The sequence below is a fragment of the Sorex araneus genome, chromosome 5, assembly GCF_027595985.1.
Source record: "Sorex araneus isolate mSorAra2 chromosome 5, mSorAra2.pri, whole genome shotgun sequence".
Taxonomy (NCBI): Eukaryota; Metazoa; Chordata; class Mammalia; order Eulipotyphla; family Soricidae; genus Sorex; species Sorex araneus.
The window spans coordinates 192898543-192925716 of record NC_073306.1 but is presented as its reverse complement, the minus strand read 5'-3'; the positions used below and the strand labels follow the sequence as shown (position 1 = coordinate 192925716).

Below are 27174 nucleotides of genomic sequence, written 5' to 3'. Positions count from 1 at the left end.
AATGGGACTATATTAAACTAAGAAGCTTCTGAAGCTTCTGTACTTTAAAAGATACAGTGACCAAAATACAAAGACAAACTACAGAATGGGAAAGGATATTCATCCAATATCCATCTGATAAGGGGTTGATATCAAGGATATATAAGACACTGGTTGAACTCTATAAGTAGAAAACATCCAACCCCATCAGAAAGTGGGGCAATGAAATTAACAGAAGATTTCTCAAGGAAGAAATACGAATGGCCAAAAGGCACATGAAAAAAATGCTTTTCATCACTAATCATCAAGGAGATGCAGATCAAAACAACTATGAGATATCACCTCACACCACAGAGACAGGCACACATACAAAAGAACAAAATCAATCGGTGTTGACATGGATGTAGGGAGAAAGGGACTCTTCTTCTCTACTGGTGGGAATGCCGACTGGTTCAGCCCTTTTGGAAAGCAGTATGGACTGTTTAAAAAAGTAGAAATTAAGCTCCCATTTGATGCAGCAATACCACTTCTGGGAATATATCCAGAAGAGGCAAAACAGTATAGTCGAAATGTCATCTGCACTTGTATGTTCATAGCAGCACTGTTTACAGTATCCAGAATCTGGAAAAACCCCGAATGCCTGAGAACAAATGACTGGTTAAAAAATACTTTGGTACATCTACACAATGGAATATTATGCAGCAGTTAGAAAAGATGAAGTCATGAAATTTGCATACAGGTGGATCAACATGGAAAGTATCATGCTAAGTGAAATGAGTCAGAAAGAGAGGGACACACATAGAAAGAGTGCATTCATCTGTGGAATATAAAGCAACAGAATGGGAGATTAACACCCATTATAGTAGAGATAAGTACCAGGAGGTTTGTTCCATGACTGGGAAGCTGGCCGCACATGCGGGGGAAAGGGCGGCCCAAAGACAGAAGGGAACACCAAGTAAAGGGGTTCTGGAGGATCCCTCAGGATGGGAGATGCGGGCTGAAAGTAGACTCTAGACCGAACACAATGGCCACTCAATATTGCAAACCACAACACCCAAATTGCAAACCACAACACCCAAAAGAAGAGAGAGAGAGCAAAAGCAAAAGCCTGCCACAGAGGCAGGTTGGGGGGCTGGAGTGGAAGGAGTGGGGGTGGTGGGAGGGATACTGGGATCATTTGTAGTGCAGAATGAGCACTGGTGGAGAGATGGGTACTTGATCATTGTACAACTGAAATGCAAGCACAAAAAAAGTTGTAGAGTTAAGTCTACAACTCTACCTTATGGTGTTTCACTAATATAATTTTTTTTAAAAAAAGAAAAAAATAAAGAAAGAAGGGGGGGGTCTTTTGATCTCTGTTAAAAGACCTATTTCAACTACAAAACTCTACAAATAACCAAAGATGGGAAGGAGAGGAATTTACAAATCACTAATGCTATTAGGCTGAGTGAATAATAATAAATTTACAATAAACTTGCATGTAATTTCCCAAAATATCCTCAGAACCTTCCGAAGATTCAGAATGCTAAAGCTATAGCAGAATGTTTTTGATAAGGCAGACCTTAATCTGACAGGCAGACTTATTCCAGGTTCTGTAAAGCATGGCTTCTTTAACTTTTTCCACTTACTACCCTTCTTTGCCTGAAAATTTTTAGGCAACCCTGAACATATACAACGGGCTTACAAGAGTCAGAAGGATTGCCTCCTCAGAGCATGCAAAGCTAGAGTCCATGTTCTGCGTGTGGGGAAGCTCAGGTTTGATTCCTGCTATCTCTTGGTACCCAGAGCAAAGGCATGAACAATCTCTGAGCCCCATGATGACCCCCAAAACAAAATATATATGCATATATACATATATATGTTGCTTTTTGGGTCATACCCAGTGATGCACAGGGTCACTCCTGGCTCTGCACTCAGGAATTACCCCTGGTGGTGCTCAGGGGACCATATGGGATGCTGGTAATCTAACCCGGGTTGGCCGCATGCAAGGCAACGCCCTACCCGCTGTGCTATTGCTCCAGCCCCATGCATATATATTTTAAGTAAAAGTTAAAATATGTGTCGAATAGTTGCTGATAACAAATCATTGGGGATATTATTTTAAAACTTTTAAAAAATTTTTTAAAACTTTTTTTTTAATTTATGTGACCCCATATGGTGTCTCAGCCCACAGTTAAAGAAGCTTGGCACAAGAATGTTCACTTGAATGTCAACTTCATTCAGCAATAAAGTTTATGTTGTGTTCTTGGATTTCTCCCATTGTAAATGTTGTAAGTGTAGGAACACTTTTAGCCAATCCCTGTGCCCCAGAATTTCTCAAGTGATTTTCTTCTCTCTACCACAGCAACAAGATGATTTCTGGTTTTCATCCCAGACCAATTCAATAAGGTTGAATAAAAGCAGAGTCCAGGAATTTTAATTATAAAGAAGAAATATTCTTATTTCTATAATTATCAGTTACTTCTACCTAAATTCTTCCTATGCTACTTGATCAGTTACCATCTTCCCACCAGCTAAAACATTCAAAGACAGAGTTGATTGATTCGGTACTTACACATTTTCTCATGGGTATGTGGCTTGATGCTTGATATTTTACAGTCAGAAACCTAATGCATGGACCAAAGAGATAGTCTTGCATGCAGCTGGTTTGGTTCAATTCCCAGCACTGCATATGGTACCCTAGCTGTGTCAGAAGTGATCTCTGAGTGCAAAGGCAGGAGTAAGCGCTGAGAATAGTTGTATACAGAACAAATTTTGAAAAAATAATTTAAAAAAAGAAAGAAAAGAGAAGAGCAGAAAGAAAAAAGAAAAGACACTTAACGCAGTATTACTACCAACAGGTTACAAATGGAAGAGGAATCAGTTATTAGTGGAAATTCAAAAGATAATTTCTTTGAATTCCCAACTGCCATTTACTTTTCTTCCTTCTAATATTTATCATTTTTCTCCTTGATATTTTCTGATGTCTTTTGGCTTTTGGATTTCCTTCCAATAGTGAATAGTAAGACTGAAACATTCAAGACATAGTTGATGCTGTACTTACACATTTTTCTCAGTGGGTGTGTGGCTTCCTACTTGATATTATACAATCACCTAATACAGGGACCAAAGAGATAGTCTTGCATGCAGCTGGTTTAGTTCAATTCCACCACTGGATATGGCATCCTAGCGTATAGACAAAAACAAAATTTTGACAGCATCACTCTTGTGAAAACCCATCTCCCAAAAGTTTCATTTTGAACATATGAACACAACAATAATACAGTAAAACTATACACATTTGAATGAAAATAAAGGTCAATTTTGGATACTGGTAATTTCTAGTTTCTAGATGAGCAACTATTATTACATTGAGCAACTATTACCCATGACATAGTTTTGTAAGTTTTATACCATTTCCCCCCTTGGGTAAAAGGTAATGCCCAGAGAAACTGTGGCAGATTGGTGCTGGGTGGGGGGAAGCAGGGGAGAGGGGTGAAGTGGGCCGGGCACAGGGGACTCCTGGCAATCCTTAGGGAACCAGGATACAGTTCAGTGCTAAGCTCTAAGGATATGAATTTCCCCCCGAAATCCAGACTCTGGGGACCTCCAGTGCCACCCTGGTATTCTTAGAGAGAGGTGTTGGGGCGAAGTGGGGAGGGCAGAGGGCAACCTCCCTCCTGGGGCCTCACCCAGAGTATGCAAGAGCCATTAGGGCTAATATAGCCTGTGCTGTGGGAGAGACGGGGTGTTATGTGGTGCTAGATTTTGGGGTGGGGGACAGGGAAGCACAGGTGGTGATACTCAAGTGTTTTTCCAGCTTTATGCTGAGGAGTGACCCCTGGCAGTGCTTGGAGGACCATATTTGTTTCAGTGGATTCAAACCAGGGCCAGCCATATGGAAAGTTGGTGTCCTACCTCCTATTCCTTCAGCTCCTGCTGCTTGCTAAGGTTTGAACCCTGACCTATCTCTGCAGCTATCCCCCTAGCACATAAATGTTCATAGTTTATCTTTTCAAGTTAACCAACCATTTTCGGCCAAAGCGATAGTACAGCGGGGAGGGCGTTTGCCTTGCACGAGAGCCCTCTCAGAGTTCAATCCCAGCATCCCATATGGTCCCCCAAGCACCACCAGGAGTAATTTCTGAGTGCAGAGCTAGGAATAACTCCCGTGATCATCGCTGGGTGTGACCCCCCCCCAAAAGAAAAACGCAAAAAAAAAATCAAGTTAACCAACCATTTTCTACCTTACTTTCTTTAGGAAACACATCACATTCTAACATGGAGGCTGCGTGTTTGATAAAAAGAGATGGAACTAAGAATAGAACAACCAGTTTAATTATCCATTGATGCCAGGAAAATTCACATATCTCCATATCTGTTTCTTTTTCTTCAAATAAAATCAATATGATGACTATTTCAAAGATTAAGTAAAATAAGGGTTAAAGATCTTATATAGTTGGGCTTCCAATTCCTCACTTGTGAATGTTTAATAATGCCAAGAAAGTTATAGCGTATTCCTTGATCTCTAGGAGTCTTCCCTTTATTGTTATAATTTTTTTCAAAGTAAGAGTTGGTATTCTTGCATCCTCCTTAAGTATGCAGATATTTTCTTTTCTTTTGAACATTCTGTTCACTTAGCAACTGTGAACTGTGACGCCGATATTAAATTACACTGTGGCCACCGTATGGTCATTACAGGATACTGCAGGCTAAAACCTGTGTCATAAAACACATCATGAAAAGCCCGTGGCAGGAAATTAAAAGGAAATGAATTTGACACTTGAACCCAAATATTTCTTCCTACTTCTTTGGTAATACAAACTGAATAGCAACATTTGACCTCAGTCTTCAGTACCTTCTCCTCTGTCTCCTAACCTGATTATCCTAGGGCCCACAAACGACACAAAAACAAATTAATGTAATTTGTAAACATGTAATTCTAATTCCTTCCCAAATCCTGAATGTTTCTTCCCCTTAATTATAGCCAAAGACCTGCAGAAAAAAAAAAACTGAGTCCTATGATGCCATAACGGAGAATAGAGGAGCACTAATTTACTTCCAAAACTAACCAGGCATTTTATATGTATTTAATCATATATTCCCTGGAGCATATGATCTTTGATTTACCAGTTAGGAAACTGAGGTTCAAATTGGCTCAGTAACTTTTCCAACGCTGTTTCATGGAAGGTAGGGTCAGTTTTGAATCTAGGTCAAATCCAAGGTATTTTTCCATTATAATTCAAGGTTTCTTTGTGTTTCATCTCTGCGTTTTCTGCTTCTCCTCCTGGACAGTTTTAGGAAGACATTTTCATCCCAGGTACCTATGCAAGCATGTTAGAGTCACCGGAAAATTTTTACAAATTCTAATGCTCACACCAGACTGTGTGTAAAAAAATTTCAGAATATGAAAGTAAAAAGTCTAATTGTTTATCTATTTTTGGCCAATGATTCTGTCCCACTGAGATTTTGTTCCATTGTCCTAAATAATGTATTACTCATGTGAAAGTTTTCTTTAACATTTAATCTAAAATATACACTTTTCATCAAATATCTTGTTAATATAGAGGTTTCTTTTTATTATAACAGGTGGATGACATATTTATAGATTCTGCCTTGAAAGAGCATTATATCAAGAACCAAGTAATCAGACTGACGTATGTATGCCTGGCAAGTTGGGTCACAAGTGTGGTGGGACAAAGGACAAAGTGCATAGAGCCCCCATAAGATATAGGCCTCTATGGACTCAGCAGAGGGTTGACCCCTGTTTTGTGAATAAAACAAGTTTTGATGGGGTTAAACTGCACATTTCAAGTTGCATGAATAACAGTTGTCTTCACAGGACAGAGTCAGGATTCAAATTTCATCAAAGTCTGAAAAGACAAAAACCCCTGGTCTTTGGGAAATTTAGCAGCATGCCACTGCAGGCCCAGAGTTGTGTTCTTTTGACATTTATGTCACTTCAAATGTATTAAAAGGGTAAAGTTCAAAATGCAATTATAACTTTTACTTATAATGAGCCCTCTAGACAGCAAACATGCCTGGACAAAATATGTTTCTGTTTCAATATTTAGTTTTTGTGCTGGTGGAGGGGGAAGACCCATGTAAGTTGCACAGACTACTCAGAAATTTTAATTGTGTTCATTGAAAACAAATAGAGAACTGTGTACTTAAGAGGCTGGAATGACTTATCTTCTTAAATATCACGACTTTATTCTGGCAAATTTATTGGATGGAACAGGGAATTTTCTCAACAATAGTTTAGTGTGTTATTGATAGACTTGTTCCAAAATCTTTAAACCTTTACTAACTGTTGACATCCAGAAGGATTTCATAGGATAAATAGGATAAATTTCATAAGATTTAGGAAATAAAGGCATATATTTGCTGAATTTTTCTGTTTTACCATCATATTGTAGCACATTATAATAATTTTATTAACCCCTTTAGAGTTGTAGCATCATCAGCAAGTTTTTGTGAGGTATAAATAACTTCCACCTAATAAATACAGTTTTCCTCTGAGAAAATTACCTGGTTGTATGCTTGCCAATTTAATATGAAATTCCTATGATTTACATTTTGCATTCCAGACTTTAAACGGAATATATAAATATCTCAGAATGAACAGAAATTCTTCTGTTTTTAAAATTCAGTAAAATATACTTCAAATACTTTTTAGAGCTTGGAACTTTTGAAGTATAAAAGTTAGAGACCTTGGGGCTGGAGCGATAGCACAGCGGGTAGGGCATTTGCCTTGCACGTGGCCGACCCGGGTTCGATCCCCGGCATCCCATATGGTCCCCCAGCCCCGCCAGGAGTAATTCCTGAGTGCAATGCCAGGAGTAACCCCTGAGCATCGCTGGGTGTGACCCAAAAGAAAAAAAAAGTTAGAGACCTTTCATAGCAGATCAATACATATATTTAAAGTTTTTTAAAATTTTTGTTTTGAGGCAATACCCAGTGTTACTCAGGGCTTATTCCTGGCTCTGTATCTGGGGGATCTTACCGGGTGATGCTCAGAGAACCATATGGGGTGCCAGGGATCAAACCTGGGTTGACCATATGCAAAAACACCCTACCCTCCTCTCTATTATACCTTTCACGCCCACAAATTTCAGGTTTTTAATAATTATTTACAATAATCTTCTTTAAGACATGTAACTATTTAATCCTACCAGTAAAATACTTGACTGCTTCATATGAAAAAGTTCAGGGAACTGAACATTTTTAATTTGAAGATGATTCCAGGACCATAATATCACTGTCTTCAAATATTTTCTCTAGGAAAAGAAAATAATCGTTTATATGGTATGTCTCAACTGATCTAGATTTAAGCTTAGTGGAATGGAAGATATACGAAGAGCTATTTCAACTCAAAATAGAGAACGCTGATTAAATCCAAGCAGAGCAAAGGAAAACTAGCCTCTTTAGGAAATTAAATGTCCCCTCATTTTGATGCTGTCACTTGTCATGGGTAATGCAGAAATCCCATACATGAGTAATTAGCAAAAGAGACCATTAATTCTTTTCTTTCAGTTCTCACACTGTAATTTATTATTTCAATTAGTTTTTTGATGTCCAAGTTTTACCCAACTGCCGTGAAGCCTTTAAGTTAGTTTAAAAATAAACTCAATGGGGCTGGAGCGATAGCACAGAGAATAGGCATTTGCCTTGCATGCGGCCGAAGCAGGTTCAATTCCCAGCATCCCGTATGGTTCCCTGAGCATTGCCAGAGATGATTCCTGAGTGTAGAGCCAGGAGTAACCCCTGTGCATTGCCAGGTGTGACCCCAAAAAATCGAAAAAAAGAATATATATATACTCAAAATGAACCTGGTGGGAATAACTTGATACAAAACAGTAATTAGATGGGCACAGATAGTAACAAATGTATCAATGTCAGAGAATCAGATCTTTACCTCCTTTAAGGCATAAAATAAGGGAATGCAATATAGCAAATAACATTATTATACCCAGAATATTCCTTGAATAAACACTTCTCTTTTATGTGTCACAGGCCAGATGAAGATGGTGTGAAAGCAGATGTTATTATGGTGTTCCAGTTCCCCTCTGTTGAGCAAAGAGCCATAAGACAGAAGAAAATCCATAATATCTTAAATCAGAAGATAAGGAACACAAGAGCCTTATCTATAAATGCCGCCACACTTCAAGTTAATGGTATGTGATGTGATCTTCTCTAGTAAGTCTATTTTATATCTAATCTTAATAGAATTCATGAAATCCCATTAATCGTCAAGTTGCTCGAGTGGTCTCAGTAACCTCTACATTTGTCCTATTCCGGAGGTTTTAGAAACCTCTCTCGTCTCGGCCTTCCCAACGATGCCACATTGGAAGCTCTTTCAGGGTCAGGGGAATGAGATTCAGCTAGTTACTGGCTTTTGCATATGGATACACCATGGGAAGCTTGCGAGGCTGTCCCATGTGGGCAGGAAACTCTCAGTAGCTTGCTATTTTCTCCCAGAGGGAAAAGTAGGTTATAAGATATTGCTTCTGGGAGCTTGCTTTTAAATCTCTGGATGTTAGACATTGATGGAAGTACACACACCCGGGTTCCTCTGCCGGTACTTTCATGCACGAAGCTTGTCCGAACGTGTGGAGGAGGGCCTTAAGCATGGCTGTGGCTAGGTTCCGGTGGTCTTTGGATGCCAGGAGCTCTGCTCGGGGCGGGGAGGGAAGCTGGAGCCCATCCCCTCTGAGGGGCCCCGGGAAAGACAGCCAGGCGTGCGGGCAAGAGACTCTCTGATAGAATTCAATAGAAAATAAATGAAAATAGAATTCAAATAAAAATAAATGAAATTTTTTTCCTATGAGTATTTGGGGAAATAGTAAACCAACTCTGAATGAATTACTAATGCTCTCTTACACTTTAAATAATGCTTCATGCAACAGTTTTAAAATATCACTAAGAGAGATAGTACAGTGGGTCGGGCATTTGCCTTAAAATTAGCTGACCCAAGTTTGATCCCAGAATCTCATATGATCCCTCAAGCATAGCCAGAAGTAATTCTTTAAAAATAATTTTTATTGACCCATTCTATGAAATACACAATAACAAAGTTGTTGATGATTGTGTCAGTCATAGATTGTTTCAGTACCCATTCCTTCACTAATTTACATTACCCATCACCAATGTCCCCAGTTTCCCTCCCACCATCAGCCCCCCCCTTCCCCAACCTGCCTCTATATTGCAGGCACTCTCTCTCTCTCTCTTCTCTCTCTCTCTCTCTCTCTCTCTCTTCTCTCTCTCTCACACACACACACAAACACACACACTCTCTCTCTCTCACTTTCCTTCTGAGCACTATGGTTTGCAATACAAGCTGCTGACAGGTTTTAATGTGTATCCCTTTACTTCCTTTCAGCACTCAGTTCTTGTCCAGAGTGATCATATCCAACTATCATAGTCACAGTGGTCCCTTCTCTATCCCAGCTGTCCTCCACCTGCCCCTCCACTTTGGTAAGCCTCCATGGATGAAAACAGGAGTAATTCTTCAGAGCAGAGCTCAGAGTATCAACAGGTGTGGTCCCAAATCCACAAAATTTAAAAAAAAACATTAAGCTAAAAAATCACCAAACTAGAAGTATAAATTTGACTCTTACACATTGTCATATTCTTTTCTCTTTTTCTTGTTTACTTTAGCTCTTTATACCATTACTTTTTTTCTAAAAAGAGATTCAAACTTTATAAAATTCTTCTCTATGTTTCTTATTTGTTTAAATTTCTTACTTAATTTTTATATGTCACTATCACTGTCATCCGTTGTTCATCAATTGCTTGAGTGGGCACAAGTAACATCTTCATTCTTCCCTATCGTGGGCTAATGTAGCCCACTGGCATCTGCTGGCTCCAGGAACACAAAGAGCACACTGTTGTTACTGTTGCTATTTCTGGCATATCAAATACCTCACAGGTAGCTTGCCAGGCTCTGCCATGTGGGTGGGATATTCTCAGTAGCTGCAAGGCTCTCTGAGAGGGATGGAGGCTTTTGTGGCGGCCTTTAATCATCCTCACTGGTCCTTACGAGCTCCAGGAAAAATTGCATTGCTCTCCTCCGGGAGCTTGGTTTTATAGTCTCTGGATCTTGGCTGTTGATAAGATTACATGGTGCTGGGAGCAGTTTGTGGGTGTGACTGCCAAGCTACTGGAAAACTGGGGATCTAGGTGGAGGAAGCCCAGTCCCAATCAGAGCAGGCTTGGAGATCTCAACCACAGGTCCCACATACCTGGGTTCCTCTGTCGGTTCTTTCATGCATGAGGCTCGTCTGAGCATGTGGAGAGTGGCCTTGAGCATGGCTGTGGCTGGCTTCTGGAGGTTTTCGGCTGCCGGGGCTCTGCTTGGGGCAGGGAGCGAAACTCAACCCATCCCCCTCTGAGGGGGCCCCAGTGAAGACAGCCAGGTGCGGGGGCAGGAGATTCTCATATTTCTATATGAGGTGAACAAATTCACCTTTATAGTTTGGATACAGGAAGTTTAAAAAAGAGTCTACTTTCAGCACACAGCTTTCAACCCGAGTGGGTCCTCCCAACATCCTCTACTAGGTGTTCCTTTCTTTATCTCAATTGCCTTTTCCCCCAGCATGTGAGGCCGGTTTCCAAGCTGTGGGGCAGACCTCCTGGTTCTAATCTCTGCTACTCTTGCGTATTAGTCTCCCATTTTGCTACTTTATATTCCATAGATGAGTGTGATCTTTCTATGTCTCTTTCTTTCTGACTCATTTCACTCAATGTGATACTTTCCATGTCAAACCACTTATATGCAAATTTTATGACTTCATCTTTTCTAACAGCTGCATAGTATTCCATTGTGTAGAGAATGTTGGAAGGACTCACTCGGGTTGAAAGCTGCGTGCTGAAAGTAAACTATAGACTGAACATGATAGCCACTCAATACCTCTATTGCAAACTACAACCTCCAACATGAGAGAGAACAAAAGGGAATTCCCTGCTGCAGAGGCGGGGTGAGTGGTGGAGGTTTGGGTCGGGGTGGTGGGAAGGATACTGGGAACATTGGTGGAGGAGAATGGGCACTGGTGGAGGGATGTAAACAAAATGAAAACATGAAAGTTCATAAGTTTGCAACTGTACCTCACAGTGATTCACTAATAAATTTTTTTTTAAAAAAGAGTCTAACCATTAAAAAGAGCTAAGATTAAAATCTAAATCTCTGATTTCATTTTAAAAAAATCTTACTGGAAAATTCTTTTCAATTTTTAAATTTAGGTACCGTGAGATAACAAAGTTATTCACAACCTGGCTTCAGCATATGTTGTTTCAACATCAATCCCTTTACCCGTGCTCACTTTCCTCCACCAATTCTCCAACTCCAACCCCAAAATTCCCGCCAATTTTCCTCCAACCAACCAATCTGAGTATATAAGGGACACTCTTTTTTATATGTAAGTTTTTGCACTGTGGTTTACAGTGTTGTTGCTGGTGGGGTTTCATACATAAAGATTCACCACTTTTCAGAACCACCCCCTTCTCCTGGTTGAATGCTTTCCTCTCCCATAGTCCTCTCCCTGTCCTATCTCCCAGTCCCCTCAGAGGGCATGTTTCCTACTGAATATGTTTCCAACTTTTATTTTATTTATTTAGCTTATTTTAATGAATCACTTTGAGATACAGTTATAGACTTACAACATTCATGATTGCGTTTCAAACAATGTTCAAGTACTCATCCCTCCACCAGTGCCCCGTTCACCACCACTGATGTTCCTCCCTCTCCCCACTCCTACCCTTTTCCACCCACTGCCTCTGTGGCATGCACATTTCCTCTTACTCCCTCTGTCCTTTTGGGTGTTATGGTTTGCAATACAGGTATCAAGCAACCATCATGCTTGGTCCATGGTCAACTTTTCAGCACGTATCTACTATGCCCAGCCATGCCTCCAGCCATCATTTGCTTAGCGCTCCTCTGTCCATCCCAGATACCTTTTCCCCCAGCACATGAGATCGGCTTCCAAGCCATGGGACAGTCCTCCTGACCCTTATTTCAACTGTCCTCAGGTGCTAGTCTCCTATTATTCCAACTTTTTTTCCATCATCTTTGGGCAATGTTATTCTACCGTGTTTCCTATACCCCACATATGAGAGAGAGAGAGGATCTCTGATTTCTGGAAATACGAAAGGGTGTAATGAGCAAATGTATTTTAGAAAATGTGTCTGTGATACTCATGTTTAATCATTCGTCCTTTATATCAGCACATGAAAGACTCGAGAGTTCATCTATATGAAAACCTATTTTCCTGTGTCTACAAGTATCTACTTCCAACAAACATATAGTGTTTCCCTGAAAATTACAATAGATACTAAACTTGACAGTCACTGAAGGAATCAGAGTGATTAATATTATATGAGAAACAGGATGCCCTGCCCCTGTAAGGGTCTGACTTACCCTTCAAGAGGAAATTTCACCAGGAAGCAAAAATCATGAGATAATGGGATGGGCTGGAGTTTGCTGACGTGACACACAGTCAGCTACTCTGGGAATAAGGCTGGACACTCCTCCCAAGCCAGGACGGAAGAACCTGTCAAGGGCTTAATCCACTTTCTTTGTTAGATGGGAGGCAAAGAAATTAAAGTTGCGAAATGGTGGCAATTGTGATAAGTTAAATGATGTAATTTCCAATAACCTATTAATTTGCCAGGAATTAAAAAAAATACACAAAAACAACTGTGATATCTGAAACCAGAAATTAAGCATGAGATAGTCACAGGATATTTTGTTTATTATGGGCTCAGTTTGTGAGCTGCAATTAATTTCAATGACTGTATCAGATGAAGGGGCAGGTTGCGCTGACAGAGAAACTGACCTGAGAGTCGTCTCGCTCTGACCCCCACAGAGTCCCTCCCTGCAGGATTCTCCAAGTAACTGGTTCTTGCCTTGGCTCTATGTCTGAGCTGAAAAATTGCAATGATAATGTTTTTGTTCCTTGGAATCATAGAAATACAATGAGGATATGCAAGTCAATAAAATATGTAATATGAGATATATAGGCTATGACTGCATAGACAGTTATTGAAATATACATATTCTTGTGGAAACTGAGCATATTAATATCAGTGATCAACAAGTTTGAGAAGAGCTGGGACACTGAAGATTTCCAAATATCCAAAATTAAAAAAGAGCAGACAAAGCGGGCAGGCTCGGGAGATGTTGGGAAAATGGGGACAATGGTGGAGAGAAAGTCACACTGGTGGTGGGTTTGCTGGTGAGATATTCAATGCCTGTAGGAAATGTGTCAGGAAAAACTTTGTGCTCCACAGTGTTGAAATAAAGGGGGTGGGGGGAGCTAAAACTATATTAGGTCAGCCAAGTACTCAAGACAATACTTAAAACATAGGCTAAACAGTCTAAAGCATTGTTTTTCGGGAACACATTCATTTTTTAGACTTTTCAATAAATATAAAGCTTAAAAAATTCTAGCCTATGTCTTGAAATGACCCTGCAACCCAAAATTTATTCAGAATATATCCAAGGCATGACTGTTTCTTTTTGACAATTCACAATGTGGTGGGAAACCTTTCATAAGATGAAACACGTCAAAAAAATTAAAGTCAAGTTCTTTGCATCGCAAACTCTATTGCTATGTGTGAGTCACTGATTGTCTACGTGCTGGCTAGTATGCACTTGAGTTTCCGTCTGTAGTATGTAGAGTGCTCAGTCATGTCTAGATCATTCTCAACTCAGAAAGGTGATCACTTTCAGTACTTGCGATAATATTTATATTTTCTCCTTGACATGTAAAACAAAAATACTTGGTCAAAGGTAGAAATCTTCAATAGAGCAAATGGCTCTGCATGGGTAGTTTACCTGCAGATGTGCTCCTTCTTTCTGGGGAGAGACCTCCCAGAAATCACAATTCCAGAGTCATGGCAGGCAACTCTTTTTCTTTTTTTAACTTTATTATTGAATCACGGTGAGATAGACCCTTCCAAAGCTGTTCACGATTGGATTTCAGTCACACAGTATCCCAACACCATCTCTCCACCAGTGTACATTTCCCAACATCAGTGTCCTGCAATTCAATGCGCTTACAGGCAATTCTTGACTGACATTTCAACATGAAAGCCCGAAGATGAAGTGCAGCTTAGGCACTGTAGGGCAAGGGAGTGCCTTGGAGCCTCCAAAGTCACCTGTGGCAATGCTCTGAAGAGTGACCCCTGAGCCTGCATACTGCCAGGAAGTACCAGCACCCAAAACATTTTAATTAGGCTCTTAGTCATTTCTCCAATATTAATCCTGGAAAAAAACGATCATGTCTTGCTCAAGGTACATGGAAGAAGTTGTTTCCTTTGTTTTACGTTTTTATGGTTTGTGTAAGATAGTGCCAAAGCATATGATATTGATTTAAAAAATTATGCACTCACTACCACAAAGTGCCCACAAATTTCTATCACTCTCTCTGCATCATGTCCAAAGCAGTTATTGTTCACCCTATCCCTATCAGAGGGTTTGGTAGTCAGTATTGGAACCCAATGTTAAGGGTTTATTACTGATCATTTCTTTTTTTTCCTTTGGTCTCACTATGTTCCACAGATAAATAAGATCATTTGGTATTAATCTTCTCTTTGACTTATTTAGCTTAGAATTATATCCTCCAGTTCTATCCACATTGCAGTAAACTGCTGGAAATTTCATCCTTTCCTAGAACTGCATAGATTTTCATATACATATGCACTGAATAGTGTATATATATACAATTTTTTATTCATTTATATATCTCTGGACATTTAAGATGTTCATTTAAGATGTCCAATGACAAGGATATGGTACCATATCCTTGTAATAACAATTATGTTTATTGCAGCACATAGTTCAATATGGTACCATATCCTTGTTATTGAACTATGTGCTGCAATAAACATAATTGTGCATCTATATTTTCAAATTAATACTTTTTTGTTTGGGTTAGAAGTCAAAAATGGAATCACTGAGTCAAATGGAAATTCAATTCTTATTTTGATAAATCTCCATACTTCTCATGAAGGCTGAACTAGATGATATTCCAACCAACACTGAATGTGAATTGCACTTTTACCACATTCCCACTAACATTATTTCCTGTCTTTTCAATCATGCCATTATCACTGCCATTAAATGATATCTCATTATTGTTTTCATTTGTTTTCCTTGGTAAAATGTGACTCTGAACCCTTTATCATATTTCTATTGGATGAAATAGATTTTATCTTAAGAATTCTAACATTCTATTGTTTTCTAATCCAAAACAGGGTATATTGAATTAGCTCTAAAAAACTAAGAAATGTATTACCTCAAGACAACACTTAACGTAAAATTGAGTTCAGAGTAAGCACTGATAGTCTATCCTGATAAATTGAGTCTTCATCACAAAATAATTCAGGCATGATTTTGAAGGTTATTTTTGAATTAAATATTTTCACATGTTCTAATTTTGCAGAGTTCATTATACCTAGTTTTCCAAGTGGTATTTATAGAGGCTGAACAGAAAGAATTCTTGTTTTTCACAATGGGAAATTAGGTTTATAGATATGAGTCTGAGAAAAATGAAATAAATCAGTTTATCCTCAGTCTGCTTAAGAGTTATTTTATCTTGAAAATTGTCAGTGTTTTCATGCAATCTTCCACCAATTTAATTTTAAATGTAAGCATTTCCTTTATCATATTCCTAACTTTATTCCTAACTTTGTTAGTATGTTACATGTAATTTTATATTCTGTTCAGCAGTTAGTCTTTATCAATATTCAAAAGCTGTTAGATAATAATATATAATAGTTTATTATTCAGAAAAAATAATTTTTATAATTTGGAAAACTTTTAGGAATATTTAAAAAAAATTTATATGGATATTTAAAAGGTTTTTTTATTCCCAAACTCTTTCATAAATTTTTATATGAAACCTGATCAGAAGGATTAAAGCATACTTTTTATGGTTACAGCTGGCTTTATTTTTAATTTATTTCTAATATTCCTTATGCAGATACTTTTATATTTTTATTACTTTTATTTAATTAATTTTTATTAAAAATGCCTGCTTTGTAAAGTTGTTCATTATGCAACGTTGTTTCAGATGTTTCAAGTTGTGTCAAGCACTTAGTGCTCCAACACCATCAGTGTGACCTTTCCTCCACCAAAATCCCCAGTTTCCCTCCCAATCCCAACCTGCCCTCTTAGATACATAAAAACTTTATTGTATTATTTATTCCAATGAAACTTTAAGAACTGGCAAAAGTATTATAAGAAAATAAATCAGTAAGATTCAATTAATGATTACTACGTGATTTCGACCTATGTAAATAACAAAATTAAAACCATTTAACACAATATAATAAAATGCCTATTCTCATTTGCATATATATATTTCAACTCTGAAATCTAAAGTACATTAGATTTCATTTTATACTTGGATCTTGTGATGGCAATAATAATGTCTCACCTGTCATGAATAACACTTTTAAATCAGTTCTGTGTTAATATATTTTGAAATTTCCCCTTACACTTTATAAAAACACTGTGGTTTACAAAGCTGTTTAGGATGATTTGTTACAGGCATTCAATATTCTAACACCAAACCCACCACCAACATGCCTTCCCTCTACTATTGTCTCCAATTTTCCCAGTGCCTCTTAAGCCTGCCCCCATAGCAGGTCCTCAGTAGTTTATTTTGCATTGTTAATTATAAATAATTTGCTAACAGAATATCAAAAAATGTTTCCTTGAAGGAAAGTTAGTGAAAATTGTTGCATTTTCACCTTGGAGACATTAAGTTCTTGTATAAGAGATTACTAAGTTGCCACAAGTTAAGCCTTCTGTATTTCTGATTTGTTAGTCGATATTGGTTGCTATCCTATTCAATCTGATTTATCAATGTTGTAGAGTTTGGAATGTTGCTCCAGGAGGTCCAGAATTTTTAATCTCTACAGTTAGAGTCAAATTTTTAACTGGGTGGAGTCTTTGAGGTGTGTGCGTGTGACTGCCTGGTCTTCCGGGAAGTACAGGGAAATGGGCTAAGGCCGACGATTCCCAGCTCTGTGAAAGTCTGGAGAATTCAGTCACAAAACCCACACACCTGGATTTTTTCCAGCAGGTTAATTTCTGAGTGAGGCTCGTCCACAGGCAGTGGAGTTCAGCCTAGAGCATGGCAGCAACTGTGGAGTGTGGGCATAGTTGGCTGCCAAGGCTCTGTTTGGATGGGCACTGGGCTAACCCAACCCCTCCAGAGTGCCCTGCAGTGTACAGGAGAGTCTTCTGCAACTTGTTGATCTCTTTCAAGATTTATTTATGAGGCTCTCGATCATGGCTGGTAAATAAGTTTACATGGCACTGAAGGTGGTTCACAGAAGGGAAGGAGGAAGAGGAGAAGATAAGCTAGAGTGACATTTGTGGATTTTTTTTTACTTTTATTTGTACCTTATTACTGTTGTGGTATGACCAACTTCATTAAAGGTAGCTTATTAATCTCTGTAGTTATTGTTCAAGTACCCTATTATATTAGATTTTCTCCTTACTTCTCCATGTGGTTAACTGTCCAGAATGTATATGATCAGTATGTCAGAATTCTCTGATGATTTCTAGTCACTGAAATCAGCCAGAAGAATATCAAATTATTACTCTCTTCTATTTTGTTTTCCAGCAATGAGCTCATCAACAGGAAAACTAACAGTCCAAGCATGTAAGTATAGTTGTTTTATAAAAACAAGTTCCATTTCCACATCAGAAAGGACAACTTAAATATTAGCTCAACAAGTTTCCATCCATGTCTCATATTTTGGAGAAAGAAAATAACATTTAGATAATAGATAAGATAACTCATTCTAACTCTGAGAGTGATCTTTTAATGAAGTTTAAGAAATTGCATTTTTTATTTGGAATAAATTAATTTGCTTCTTGAAATTCTTTCACTGCTATTAAATATGTTTTCTGTGGGGACATAATGGTTGTGTAGAGGACTGGGCACTTGTCTTGCATGCAGCAGATCCAGGTTTGATCCCTGTCATCCCGTGTGGTCCCCCAAGCACTGCCAGGTATGATTTTTGAGTTGCAGAGACAGGAGTAAGCCCTGAGCTTCATGGCGTGTACCCCCAACAAAATAAAATAAATCAAAATGTGCTTTCTACTGAGAAATAAAATAATGAGAAGGTGATAAATGACCAGAAGGTAATACTCATTGTTGACTATTGGGACAGGCATTTGGCTAGGTGGTAGAGCATTTACCTTGAATAGATGACTCTCTGGGTTCAAACAGTGCCATATGGACCCCATACACCTCCAGGAGTAGCACCGTAGCACTGTTGTCCCATTGTTCACTGATTTGCTCAAGCGAGCACCAGTAACATCTGATTGTGAGAGTTGTTGTTATTGTTTTTGGCATATCAAGTATGCCACAGTAGCTTGCCAGGCTCTGCCATGCGGGTGGGATACTGTCAATAGCTTGCCAGGCCTCTGAGAGGGACAGAGGAATAGAACCTGGGTTTGCCGCATGCAAGGCAAATGCTCTACCTGCTGTGCTATTGCTTTAGTCCAACCCCAGGAGTAAATATTTTTAATATGTACAAGTACCAGAGGGTGTGTCAGCAGCTCTAGCATTATCTTTATAGATAATACAGGGTCCTTCCTCTGAAATTAAAAATTTGAACATAAGGGGAAAAATGTCAGGGAATGCAATTTTTTAAATGTATGCACAGGACTAAGAAGCAGCTTGAATATTAGAGCAAATATCTAGTATGCATAAGACTCTGGGTTTAATTCCTGTCCATCAAGTCATCCCCAACATCCAAGTATAGCCACTTAGTGGCTTCTAAATACAGCCAGGTCAAATAACAAACTATAGTGACGGAAGATATAATGTCATAGTGCCTAAGCAGTGCTGGGTGTAGCACCACTAAAATGTGAAAATAAAATAGGGCAATAAATGCTATTGTGGAGAAAGTGAGAGTACTACAAAGTCCATTAGGATTCAGCTACCCTGATATTGTGTGATCAGAATTGATCTCAGAGACATAGGTGATCACAAATCAAAAGTTAAGTGAAGTGATATTCTGGTCAGAGGTAGTAGTATATAAAAAGTTCTATATAAAAGTAATGGACTGGAGCAATAGCACAGCAGGTAAGGCATTTGCCTTGCACGTGGCCAACCTGGGATCGATTTCTCCGTCCCTCTCAGAGAGCCCTGCAAACTACTGAGAGTATCCCGCCCGCACGGCAGAGCCTGGCAAGCTATCCATGGCATATATGATATGCCAAAAACAGTAACAACAAGTCTCACAGTGGAGACCCGCTCAAGCAAATTGATGAACAACGGGACGGCAGTGCTACAGTGCTATATAAAAGCAATAGGCCATTTGCTGAAATTGAAAACGATTAGTGTTGTTAAAACATATAGTAGAGGTGGGCACCACATGCTCTGAGCAACAACATATCAGCATAGGCAGCACTGTGCCTGGGCAGCACGTGAGTCTGAAATAGGCTTAATTCTTAACATCAGTAGCTAAGGAATCTCTGACCTGATGTATAGGGTACATATTTATTCCCAATCATAGGGAATGTGACGGTAATATGAAAACATAAAATCATACTTATTTCATTATGAAGAATGAAAGACTGGTTATGAAACATTCGCCCATGTACACTTTAGAACTAATCATTCAGAAAATATTGATCAGAAATGGAGTGACAACAAGTGAGCTTTCAGCTATTGTATGATCAGGTGCCATTGTTATTTGATTAAGGGTTTCATGTAAAATTAATACTGACGGATCACAAAAAACCCTGAGATATAAGATCCTTGATTGGAATCCCCAGGAGAGCTGGGTAATTGTCACAACAGTCCCTCAGGACAGACTTGAAATTTTGTGTTATGTCAACCCCTGCGCTTTGACATTGCCCTTCCATAGGCAATATTCATCCAGATTTATAAATGCTGATAGTGAACAGAACATGACACATCAGTAGATACAAAACATATATGCAGTTACTTATTAATATGGTACCTGTTGATACAATGATGGAAGCAGATATTACATTGTAGTATGGTTTTGATTTCTCTATCAAGCGTTATGAAGATGTTTCTTATAACTTAATGAACTCATCTCTTTCAGGTTGTGGCAAAAGAATTGCTCCATTAATCATCAACCGAATAATGTCTGGAGACATTGCTGCTAAGGCAGCCTGGCCGTGGCAAGCCTCGCTCCAACGGAACAACATTCATCAGTGTGGGGCCACCTTGATCAGCAACACATGGCTCGTCACTGCTGCTCACTGCTTTAAGAAGTAAGTTATTGACTTAAGTTGTATCTTACTATGTTCAAACAGCATTATATTCAGCATAATAATGCCCAAATATTACTGAAATATTTATTATTTAAGTTCTTTCCAATAATAATTGTACACGTGCATTACACTTACTTTAAAAGCTATTTTTAGTAGGGTAGAGCAATCGTACAGCCACTTGCCTTGCATGTGGCCAACCAAGGTTTGATTCCTAGCACCCAAGATGGTCCCTTAATCCTGCCAGGAATGATCTTTGAACACAGAGCCAGGAGTAAGCCCTGAGCACCACTGGGTGTGGTCCCCAAGTCCCCCACAAAACAACGAACAAATGTGAAAATTAATCACTATATATATATATATATATATATATATATGCTTTTTGGGTCACACCCAGCGATGCACAGAGGTTACTCCTGGCTCATGCACTCAGGAATTACTCCTGGTGGTGCTCGGGGGACCATATGGGATGGGAATCGAACCTGGGTCGGCCACGTGCAAGGCAAATGCCCTACCCGCAGTGCTATTGCTCCAGCCCAGTATTTTTACATTATTTATTTTCAAAGTTCTAAAGAAATTGTATAATGAAGCAAAATTCATTCTAATATATATGTACTGAAAACACAAAACTAATTCTTTTCTCAATTTTTTTTTTGCCTGAGTGGGGGATGGGCTTGGGGCCAAGCCTAACAGTGTTCAGGGTTACTTTTAGCTCTGTACTCAGGAATCACTCCAGCCAGTGCTCAAGAACCATATCCAGCACTGGGGATTTAAGCAGGTTGATCATTTGCAAGGCAAACACCCTATTCACTCTCCAACCCCTCTTCATCATTCCTGCTCAAAACTACTGTTTCTTTTCCCAAACACGTGAGGCAATCTCATGCTCATCATACATAACCAAGGGCTGGATGTTACAGTCGCAGGGCACTTGCCTGGCACACTGTGGACTCAGTTCAGTTGCCATCATCACAGATGGGCCCTGAGCATGGTCAGAAGTAAGCTCTGAGCACTTCTGGGTTGTTAAAAACGAGCAACAGAAAGAATCAAGTTAATTTTAAAGCGAAATGGAGTCAAATTTATGGCACAATAACATCCAGGCGCAATTTGTTTATCTAATTAGAATATTAGAATATTTTTACACATCAAAGTAAAGTATCATTGCATCACTGTCATCTCGTTAATCATCGATATACTCAAGCGGGCGCCAGTAACATCTTCATTCATCCTAGCCCTGAGATTTTAGCAGCCTCTCCTTGCTCATTTTTCCCAATGATTGGAGGCTCTTTTTAGGGTCAGGGGAATGAGAGCTGTTATTGTTACTGTATTTGGCATATGAAATGCGCCACGAGGAGCTTGCCAGGCTCTTCTGTGCAGGCAGAATACTCTCAGTAGCTAGCCAGTCTCTCTGAGAGGCATCAAAGTAAAGTAGAAACAAAAATTCAAATTGCTTAAAAATAAAGTAGTAATCCCAGCACAATTAACAGCTGTTAAATTGGATTTTAATCATCTATTATATGTGAACTTCTTTCTATCACTATCACTAAATGTTATAAAATAATTAGGTTGAAAAACAAGCATGTATATGAATAGTATCTATGTATTTAATGAGTGCTGTAAGTTATTCTATTCATTAAAGAGGATTCATTTATCTAACTCCTAGTAAACAGATTTTAAATCTATATCATATCCTAAAGAACAGAGTTAAGAGAGGCAAGTAGACATGATACTATGCAATAAACCACTGAGGTCATATAAGGCAAAGACTTTACTAAAAGATCTTTTATCGTTTTTGTCGATCCCCATATGCATCTTGGTCCTAGCAGTGTCTATGCTAGGAATTCACCCACATAGGTCATATCTCACTATCTTACCTCTTCTAATTTTATTCTTCAGAAAAAAAATTAATATCAAAATATATCAAAATGATATTACTCTTCCCCAACTAAAACACCTAGTAAATTTCTGTACTATTTGGATATAATCTAAGCACTTCACTCTTAAACTTAATAATATAATAATCTTATAACACATTATAAGATTTGGTTCCCAACAACTTTGCAACCTTGTTCTATACCATTCCTCCCCTGTGTAAACTGCAGATCTTTCACTATTTAAAGTTTTTTTATTTGTTCATTTGTATTTTCTTTCCTTCACTGAAATATTTTTCTTCATCTGCATCATCAGCAATGATCATTGCTGCTTGCTCATTCCTTTATTCACTATCAGTTCAAAAAGGGCTCATCACAGAAACTGTAAATTAGCATTTTTCTAAAGACATAAATGAGTCATATTTAATGTACTTTACAGTTTTAAAAATTTTAAATTCTGGGGCCAGAAAAAGTCCATTGCCAAGGTACTTGCCTTGCATTTGGTGGACCTGGGTACCAACCTAGCATCACATATGGTCCCTTACCCCAGGCTCCAACCAGGCCCAGTACAGCCAGGAGTGATTCCAGAGTGCAGAACTAGGAGAAAGCCCAGAACACTACAAGGTGTGGCCCAAACATGCTTCCCCTACCCAAATAAAAATAAATAAAAAATAATAATTATATGTTGGATTTCAGCTCTAAAATATTGTTGGTATGTTTAAAATCTTTTAAAATATCGACTATGGGGGCCAGAGAGATAGTACAGGTATTAAAGAGCCTTGACTTTCACGTGGCAGACCTGGTTTCATCCGGAGGGACCCTTAAGCACAAAGTTAGAAGTCTTGAGCACCAAAGGATGTGACCCCAAAACAACAGAGACAAAAACAAAATAGTGGCAATAGAGTAAATCAACATCATCTAACAGAATTCATCATTACAACCAAGCATTTTCAGAGTGGGATTTTCTCTCTTATTAATTTTCATGCAATTACTTATGATTATAGTGCAGTTTTTTTTGGTTTTTTTGTTTTGTTTTCAGAAAAGTTTATTTAGCCAGTGTCTGAAGGTAGTTCTAATACCAAAGTTAATGTGTTTTTTTTTAAAGTCTCAGTCATATAATGATTAAACCTTCACCTGTGCACATGTTTCACCACCAAGAACCCCAATATACCTCCCTCCCACCCACCCCCTACCTAAGTAGCTAATGATCTTCACTTTATTCTCTCTAAACTTTTAATACATTCAATATTTCAATAGAGGACTCACTATTATTGTTTGGAATTTGCCCCCAACAATCAGGCCTGCTGAAAAGGCATCATTTAATAATTTTTCATTGCTGAGAATGAAGACTCTATGAGCTCGGTTTTGGATTTCTGATATTTTTGCTCAGTTCACAGTCTAGATGCATTTCTGTAGGAAGCCAATCTGGGTGCGGAAATGGGTTAGAAGATCTCTCAGATCATAGTCTTTAGGAGCAGAGGGTCCGTTTTGCGGGCGCAGCAGCTCCGGATCTTATCTGGGCGGAGGGCGTGCCGGTAACGCCCCCCTCCCCATGATCTCCTACAAGCCACTTCACTGCAAAATTCATACCTCTGGTTTGGGAGTCTTAGGAGGTGGCTCTCACCACGTGGATGTTGCCGCTGCCTCCATTTCCCGCTCATAAAAACAGGGTAGAGAGGGAAAAATCCCTCCCTGGGCGGCATGGGGTTGTAGCACAGCTCACAGTCTAGATGCATTTCTCTAAGAAGCCTCTTGGGTGCCAAAATGGGTTAGAAGACCTCTCGGATCAGTCTTTAGGAGCAGAGGGTGCCTATAGCGCAGTTTTTAACCTGTTCATTTCTAACTGTAGTAGTGCAAATTCACGTCAGTGGACTGTGAGCTTTGGAACAACAATCAACCCTCCGTTAATGAAAAGAAATGTCAAGAGAATAATTGTCCATGAGAGATACCACTCCCCAGCAAGAGAGTACGACATTGCTGTGGTGCAGTTCTCTCCTAGAGTCGCCTTTACTAAGGACATCCGCCGAGTGTGCTTGCCAGAAGCATCTGCATACTTCGAACCAAACTCAACAGTCTATATCACAGGTTTTGGGGCACTTTACTATGGCGGTAAGTATCTCAGAGCCCTGTATGCAGGGCAGTATAATATCATCTTAATAATATAATGATATTCTGCCAAACATTCCCACTCAGCCTGTTGGATTCTTTGGGGAAACGGTGGACAGGGGTCAAGAAGGGCTCCTAAGTGTTGTTCAGAGGGGTCTAGGAGCTCCTCTTGGATTGGGGCTATTCCTGGTGATGCTTGAGGGTCATGTGGTGGAGGTCCTGAACCCTTGTGCTAAACTCTCCAGCCCTTCTTGGTTGACTTGTTAAGGGGTCTTGTTTTTGCATTAACAATGCAAAAATTGAAAAGAAAGTGACAAATTTGATTCTTACTATTTTGAAGTCAACAAATGAGATGTCTTCAGAAAGAGCTAGATTCACATTTCACTTGACTAGGAATTTGACTGACTTTCTGCATCAATTTCCTGGCACTGATTTCCCCTGTCGCCTTCGTCAGGCAGGATTCTAGCCCCACATAGTGGCAAAGGCAGTTAGCAGCAGCTGAGAGTCTACATGATCTTCACCTCATAGGACATGTCTGTCTGTCTGCTGGAACTTACATTAATCCCCGAGTCTCTTTCCCCGGTTATATCCAGAGGTACTTAAATTGGTAACTAATCCTGTTATTTTTATACCAAGAAGGACCTATATCAAGAAAGACCGTTACATTTTGGGGAGCCTGTTCAGAGTCACAAAGAATGAGGGAAAGGCAGTTACAGAAGGATGGATTTATAGGATGATACAAAAGAAGTGGATATTCCCTCAACAAGTCAGAAATCTATTTCAAATTGCATTGTTGAGGATGCACGTTGGATCTGATGCAGTCATCATGACCACCTTCACCTTAAGAACTGCTCTTTAAGCTCCGTCTCCGAGTCCCTGGTCTCTGTACTTCTCCTCCCTATCCCATTACCATTACTGCATCACTCATTTTCATTGTCAGCTGACAAGAATTTCTTTTGTTCAGCTATGGTCTCCAGTGCATATACATATGCTTCAGAGCTAAATAAGCTAATTTAAGAACTATTGGGATTTAAAATTCTATTGCGAGATAAATTGTTTTTGATAATAAACTTCCATTGCTCTCAATAGTATAATTTAACTTCCTTCACACAAATGATACTAGGAGATCATTGCTAAGATGTTGAATTTTTTTATTTTTAAAAAAATTTTGATATACTGAGTCATGAATACTCCAAATAAATACTACAGTCTGGTCTAGGTACACAGACATAAAATAGCTAAAGAGTTCGACTCAGAGCTTAAGAAGAAAATAAAGGCTTTTTGAGAACCACCAAATTCACTCACAGAACTCTATATAATTTTTTATAGATAATAAACTCCAAGTAAACTTTTAACTCTTATTCTCACTAAAGGGGCATGAAGTATCTTCTTCTAAATATGATCCAAAACAGGCTTGACAGTTTCTAGATTGTCTCCAGATTAATATAAAGCTTTACCCGGAATTTTCCCTAAAATCATAACAAATACATAAAATATTATTTATGGGTTTTTAATTTCCAGGAGTGGTTAAGTAAAGTTGTAAGAATGGCACCTTAATGTCTGTGCTTTCAAGTAGGTTTTCTTTTAAGATAGGTTTGCATTCTCTGCTTCATGACAAATAAAAGGGCATCTCATATTACCATCTTACTGGTGGGAAGAATTATTTGGACCAGAAACATTAGGTTGGTACAGAATTATTCCATAGCAAGATACTTTCTTGAGTAGCATCAAAATCTTACATTATACTTAAAAATACCAGAATGCCTGGGGATTTGTGGAATATTCACTGAGATCTTATTTAGGTCTGTGAAACATCTTCAAAAAAGTTAAAAAAAAAACTGAAATCAACAGAATATGCTCCTGGATTGCAACAGAATAAAACTAGAAATCAGCAATAGAAAGATAACAGGAAAAATTCCCAAACACTTATAAATTAAATAACACATGTCTAAGTAATCAATTAAAAAAGGACAAAAAAGTCTTTTTCTTAATTTGGGGGCCACATCTCCAGGTGTGCTCTGGGAACTACATTTTGGCAAGAATCAATCTGGGGGCAGCCTTTACTCCTGTACTGTCTCTCCAGCCCCATGGAGTACGTCTTTAAAAAGAATTGTAGGTGAATGTATAAATGAGTGCAAGATTCAGCTAAAGCAAGGCAGAGAGGAATATTTAGACAGAATGCATAGGAAAGAAAGATCTTAGATCAACAATTGCAGTTCCTACTTCAAATTTAACAGCTTAAATACAAAAGCACCCTGCTATTACCTTCTGTGGGCATAAGTTCAGACACAGTTTAGTTACTTATTATCATACCATAATCTCATGAAACTGTAACTAAATGTCCGCTAGGGTTGTGGTCCCATCTATAGTTTACTCCAAGTTTTTGTCCAAGCTCAGAGGTTAAGAACAGAAATTCATTTTCTTGTAGTTCTAGAACACAGCATTCTCCTTCTTTAATATCTTTTGGAAATGGTTCTGAATTCAAGAAAGTCCTAATCCTGTTTTCAAGGGGCTCACCTGATTACACCAGACCCTTTTAAAATAATCTTTTGAATAATATTCTTTTAAGTGAATTAATTCAAAGTCTGATTAGGAATTTTATTTGTATCTGCAAAATTCCCTTATTTGGGCCATATGACATAACCCAGGTATATAAGAATAATATTCATCTTATGCACAAATTTCTGTCCATACTCAGGAAGTAGGAGAATACACAGAAATCATGGGAATTTTCTATTTACTTTTAATGATGTCTTATACAGCATATACTATTTGTATATAAAGTGTATCTGAATGTTTGTGATATTCTTCCTTTCCACCATAGGCAGTGGTTGTGGAATTATAAATTTGTTAAGTCATAGGAAACTAAATTATTTCCTTTTATGTCATTGTGCTTGAATAATTATCCATTAAATATAAAGGAGAAAATTATTGTGAATAGTATCATAGTTATTTCATTTGAATATGGGACAA

At 38.6% G+C, this 27174-nt stretch overlaps 1 protein-coding gene across 1 annotated transcript in view; it reads left to right on the top strand.

Annotated features, from left to right (window-relative positions):
• Positions 1-27174, top strand: part of TMPRSS11A (transmembrane serine protease 11A) — a 56296-nt gene that overhangs the window by 22956 nt on the left and 6166 nt on the right. The window contains exons 4-8 of the mRNA XM_055140001.1: positions 5548-5615; positions 7975-8135; positions 17595-17633; positions 20059-20230; positions 23945-24204. Coding sequence (XP_054995976.1) covers positions 5548-5615; positions 7975-8135; positions 17595-17633; positions 20059-20230; positions 23945-24204 — 700 coding nt within the window. The remainder of the gene's footprint in view (positions 1-5547; positions 5616-7974; positions 8136-17594; positions 17634-20058; positions 20231-23944; positions 24205-27174) is intronic.